Below are 5,627 nucleotides of genomic sequence, written 5' to 3' on the forward strand. Positions count from 1 at the left end.
ATTTGTTTTAAAAAAATGACAATTAAGAAACATAATGTCTTAACTAATAGTTAAATTATGTAGTAGTAATAGTGATCTCGTATTTAATTAAGACTGAATTATGTTTAGAAGTAAAGAAATGAATAAACAAAATCCTCAAGCATCAAATTAAAAACAAAGAGAAATGGGAGATTAAAAAAAGTTGGAAGGTGGAGTGGATTTATTCGATGAAAACCGATAAGCAAAGAAAAAAGGAATTCATAAGAGAAACAATGTAGTGTGATCGATATAATGTTTATTCTTCTTATAACAAAATCATGGATTGCGACTCTGTTTATTAGAAAATAAAAAAGAAAGCGAAAAAGACAAGTAGAGAGAGAGAGAGAGAGAGAGAGAGAGAGGGAGGAGAAGAGGCAGCTGAAGCAAGAAGGCACCGGTATAATAGGATGCGAGGAAGGTTTTTTTGGCATTCTCTGTAACGGCGTTTTTCCCGGATTCCCAAAAAACAAAACCCAGAAAGAAGAAAGTTGAACAAGGTGAAGAAGAGAAGCAAAAAGCGGTTTTTAGAGTTGAGTTTTCTCCTTAAAAACGCTTCAGTAACGGCAATCCAAAGAGGGTGTGTGAAGAAGTGGAGGCGGGTGGAGCGTTACAGTTTTTACACTTACTCAACGGACAACACTTGTACTTCTTCTTCGTCGTCTTCTTCTTGGGAAATCCTTTAAATCCCCCATCAATCTTTCATTCTGCTTCAAATTACAACTGGGTTTTATGTGTTTCTAGTTGTTGAGCCAATACTGTTTCTCCTCTGTTTTCTGTTGTTGACTTGTGGGGGTGGGGGTGGGGGGGTGGGGGGAAGCTTTAATAATAATGGCTAATCGGGGTGGAGGGTCGCTTTTACCCTCAAGTAGTACTTCGATTCAAGGTAATTTCAAATGGGGGTTTCTTGTTTTGTAATCTGATTTTGGGTTTACTTTCTCTAAACCCTTTTCTTCTCTGTAAAATTGTGGTTTCTTAGGTTGGTGTGGAGATGAACTTTATACTGAGCTATGGAAGGTCTCGGCTGGACCTCTTGTGGAAATTCCTCGAATTAATGAGAAGGTTTTATATTTTCCTCAAGGCCATATGGAACAGGTAAGTTCGTTGAAGAATCATTTTGCTGCTTTTCAGATCGACCTCTGCTGCTGGATTTGTGTTTTATGATTTCTTTCTTTGATGTGTTTGGTTATAGGGTTGTTTTTGTTGTTCCCTTTTTGAGTTTGATTGAAGTTTTTTGATTCATATAGTTGGAGGCATCTACAAATCAGGAGCTAAATCAGAAACTTCCTTTGTTTAATCTTCCCCCCAAAATTCTTTGTCAAGTAGTTGATACCCGGCTGCTGGTACCTTCTTTTCCCAATCCTTTCTTCTTGTTCTTGTTGTTCGTCTTTTTGGCTTTTGAGAAAATGGGGGCTATGAAACAAGAGCCTCTTGTGTTTTCACAAGAACCAAACATGTGATTAGACCTTCTGGTTTGGACTTTTGACTTCTAAATATAAGCCACTTTTGATTGATCCTTTCTTGAAATTATAGGCTGAGCAGGATTCAGATGAGGTTTATGCACAGATAACTTTAATGCCAGAAGCTAATGTAAGAACTCTTTCTAGAGTTTATGCTACTTATCTATTTTGCTAATTTTGGACCAAAGAATTTGAGTCTCTGACCATTTGTCCTAAATTTGGATCACTGTTCAGCAAGCGCTACCTTCAACTTTTGAACCTCCACTAATAGAGTGTCGAAAAACAAAAGTCCATTCGTTTTGCAAGGTTCTAACTGCTTCTGATACTAGCACCCATGGAGGGTTCTCCGTGCTTCGGAAACATGCCACAGAATGTCTGCCTCCATTGGTAATTCTGCTTTACCAAGTTATCGTTTTCCTCTTATCTCGTATTATCCCTTGAATATTAATACATTTTCTAATCTACTCGTGGGATTTTCTTCAGGATATGACCCAGCAGACCCCAACTCAGGAACTCGTAGCCAAAGATCTTCATGGTTATGAGTGGCGATTCAAGCATATATTTAGGGGTGAGCCTCCTCCCCGTTACTCTGATTACAACCACATGTTTATGAACAGTTATCTTCAGTATTCAGCCAATTTCAATTAATTTCTACAATTATAATACTAAACCTATGTATGATGGATAACAGGTCAACCACGAAGGCATTTGCTGACAACCGGATGGAGCACCTTTGTGACTTCTAAGAGACTGGTTGCTGGAGATTCTTTTGTTTTCTTGAGGTATCTTGATTTTCCTTCTGTGGATGTTTGTCTGTAGGAGGGGAGATTATGCTTCTTTTGTTAACTCCTTAAAAAAAATTTTCTTAGGGGGGAAAATGGAGAATTGCGAGTTGGAGTAAGGCGTCTTGCTCGCCAACAAAGCAGCATGCCTTCATCTGTGATTTCAAGTCACAGCATGCACTTAGGAGTGCTTGCTACTGCATCTCATGCCGTGTCGACTCAAACTCGCTTTGTTGTCTATTATAAGCCAAGGTGAGATATTTTTTTTTTTGTTCTATGTATTTAATGTTGATCTTTTCAAGTTATTCAATTGGGATGCTCATGTTTGTTTTTCTACTTGGTGTCGACTGATACCAGGGCAAGCCAGTTTATCGTCAGCTTGAGTAAGTACATGGAAGCGATGAACAATAAGTTCATGGTTGGGATGAGGTTCAAGATGAGGTTTGAGGGTGAGGAGTCTCCTGAGAGAAGGTAGAAGGGAAAAAAAGACATGCTGCAATACTTTTTCGCATCCTTTCATGAGCTTTCTCACTAATTCTTGTTTTACTTATTCTAAATGACAAGGTTTTCGGGTACCATAGTCGGAGTTGACGACATGTCTCCTCACTGGCCCAATTCAGAATGGCGATCGCTGAGAGTAAAGTCTTCCTCTGTTGTCCTACTGCTGCAACCCTTGAACGAGTCCGATTGCTGATTGTATTTGCTTTTCCTTTCCAGGTTCAATGGGATGAACTTGCATCTATTCAGAGACCTGATAGGGTTTCACCATGGGAGATTGAACCTTTCGTAGCTCCTACACCGAGCATTCCGCATTCTATTTCAGTAAAGAATAAAAGGCCTCGGCCTCCACTTGAAATTCCAGGTATTGCTGTGGGTTAACTATTCTTTCAATTCTTCCATTCAATTATTGCTGCTGTTCGCTGTGGGAGGAGTTGAAATAAGCTATTGGCTAATCATGATGGTTCTTTTATCTTTTGTCTTTCTACATGAAATAGATTCCGATAATTCAACTGTAACAACTCTACGACATCCTGGATCAACATCACATGATGATAGAACACAGCTGAGTGTTTCTGCTGCTGAACTTAAAAGATTTGAAAATCATGCAACATGGCATTACAAGCAAACAGATGCTGGCGGCAATGGAAATTCTGTATCAAGGACTGCAATGGAGGGATCTTGGTTAGCATCCTCAAGTGGCTGTGTTTCTCAGCATCGGTTACAGGATTTGATAGATGACCGTAAAAGTGGTTCTGTTTGGTCAACGGTCTTTCCAGGACAGCTGGCAGCACACTCAACATGTCCAACTCCACGGTCTTCAAATACGAAGAGTGACCAAGTACAGGACCTTGGGGAAAAGGGGAAGAAAGCTGAGGCGTCTCCAAGCTGTCGGTTGTTTGGGATTGAGCTCATCAATCATTCTAAGAGCCCAGTTCTGACCGAAAGAGCGGCTGATCAACCAAATAGCACACCAAATGAAATCACTGAGGCAGAGCAGAACTCAAACCTACCAAAGATTTCCAAAGAAAGAAAATTAGGACTTTTACAAGTACCTCCTAAAGAGATCCAGCACAAGCAGAACAGCTCGACCAGCAGCCGAAGCCGTACCAAGGTGAATAATATAAGAGATCTATTATACAGCTTGTTCACGTTTTAAACTCCTTGTGCTTGAGCTAATGTATTGACTTCTTTTTGTTGGTCGTCAATGTCCTGAAGGTTCAAATGCAGGGGATGGCCGTTGGACGGGCAGTGGACCTTACCACATTGGAGGGTTATGGCCAACTCATTGATGAATTGGAAAAAATGTTTGATATCAAGGGAGAACTTCGTCCTCGTAACAAGTGGGAGATTGTTTTCACCGACGACGAAGGAGATATGATGCTCATGGGCGATTACCCTTGGCAGTAAGTCATACACACTTAAACAGTAAACCACATTGTTTGATTCAATATCAGTTGCATAACGTTCCTACTGTTAAAAACCATCTTGCAGGGAATTCTGTAACATGGTGAGAAGAATATATATATGGTCAAGTCAGGATGTGAAGATGGGTTCGGTTAGCAAACTTGCGATGTCTGCACTCGAATGTGAAGGCACAGTAATAACCTCGGAGTCGGCTGACAGCTGAAGCTGGAAGTAGGTTGCTTCGAAATCTTAAATAATCTTTTGGGTTGGGAACTTGGGGCGAACAGGGGGGGCTGTGGTGAGAGTTGTTGTAAGTTCTTTGTTGATTGTTATGGGGGAAAAAAAAGGAAAAAAAGAAAAAACTAGTTTCAAATTTGATCAAAAGAGAGAAAAAAGACCACAAAAAAAAAAAAAAAAAAAAGGAGAAGAAAAACACAGAAAAGACACATGGGATAATCTTTGGCTCATTTTCAAAAAGGTTTTGAAAGAGAGGTGAAGATTAGAATTTGGGAATACTTTGTTGAAATTAAATGATGAGTGGGTTAGAAAATGTAGAGGTTATGGAGTGAGTAGCCTTTGCTTCTTCTATTTATGTAAATATACCCATTTTGTCAAATGTAAAACTTTTATCTTCTAGACTATTGCTACATGAATTACCTAACTGGATTTGGGTTTCACTTGCACAGTACATATAAGTGCAAGTGGGTCGGTTCAGATCGGATTTTAATCTAAGTCGACTTTCAATTGATTCTGATTAATTTTGGAGACCAAGTTGCTCTACTAAGTGACCCATAAAAACCAAATAGATATCACTTTCGATTAAGATGTTACGATCCAATCCACGTTAACCAATCAACTTTGATCCAAATGAATTTCCTTCCAAATTTCCAATTGCATTTGTTATGTCAGTACCATTTCGAGTATAATCATAACTTTATTTTGTTGGAAAGAATATAACGTATAGTTTGAAACATATTATATATAAATATAATTTGGAAATTAATGTAGAACCCATATTAGAGAATAGTGGATAGAATCATCACAATAAATAAAGGATGGGTGGAGAATCATTAATGATTTCTTCCATAAGTATAATTGAAGTCATTGCTTTGAAGTTGATCTTGTCCACTCATACATTTAAGTGCTCCAACAATTGAATTGCCCATTGGAATCAAATATATGTTTATGTTTATTACTTTATCTAAATTTTGTCTAAAAGAAACCTTAAAATTTGTGGAGGGGCTCTGCTCCCTTCTCATTTTATCTATTATATTATTATTATTGATATTATTTTCGGAATATCTCTCTCTATTTGTGTTGAGAGATAAAAAAAGGAATATGAATTGGATATCTTTTGTATGATTCAATCGAAAGTGGAGAAATAAATCCATCCAATAATAAAAAAGTTTCATTTATTATTATTATTATTATTAGAGAATGGTTAGAAAAAAATGAAACTATTTTT

At 38.0% G+C, this 5,627-nt stretch overlaps 1 protein-coding gene across 1 annotated transcript; it reads left to right on the plus strand.

Annotated features, from left to right (window-relative positions):
• The first annotated feature begins 211 nt into the window (after nucleotides 1–211).
• Nucleotides 212–4,920, plus strand: LOC101213942 (auxin response factor 9). Its single transcript, XM_011654922.2, has 14 exons — nucleotides 212–901; nucleotides 995–1,110; nucleotides 1,263–1,358; nucleotides 1,549–1,605; nucleotides 1,710–1,862; nucleotides 1,959–2,043; nucleotides 2,167–2,257; nucleotides 2,345–2,509; nucleotides 2,615–2,728; nucleotides 2,822–2,894; nucleotides 2,975–3,119; nucleotides 3,253–3,869; nucleotides 3,974–4,161; nucleotides 4,250–4,920. Exons 1-14 carry the CDS (start codon nucleotides 847–849, stop codon nucleotides 4,383–4,385), a joined length of 2,091 nt encoding a protein of 696 aa, XP_011653224.1. The 5' UTR covers nucleotides 212–846; the 3' UTR covers nucleotides 4,386–4,920.
• The last annotated feature ends 707 nt before the right edge of the window (nucleotides 4,921–5,627 follow it).

Source organism: Cucumis sativus, chromosome 4, assembly GCF_000004075.3.
Source record: "Cucumis sativus cultivar 9930 chromosome 4, Cucumber_9930_V3, whole genome shotgun sequence".
Taxonomy (NCBI): Eukaryota; Viridiplantae; Streptophyta; class Magnoliopsida; order Cucurbitales; family Cucurbitaceae; genus Cucumis; species Cucumis sativus.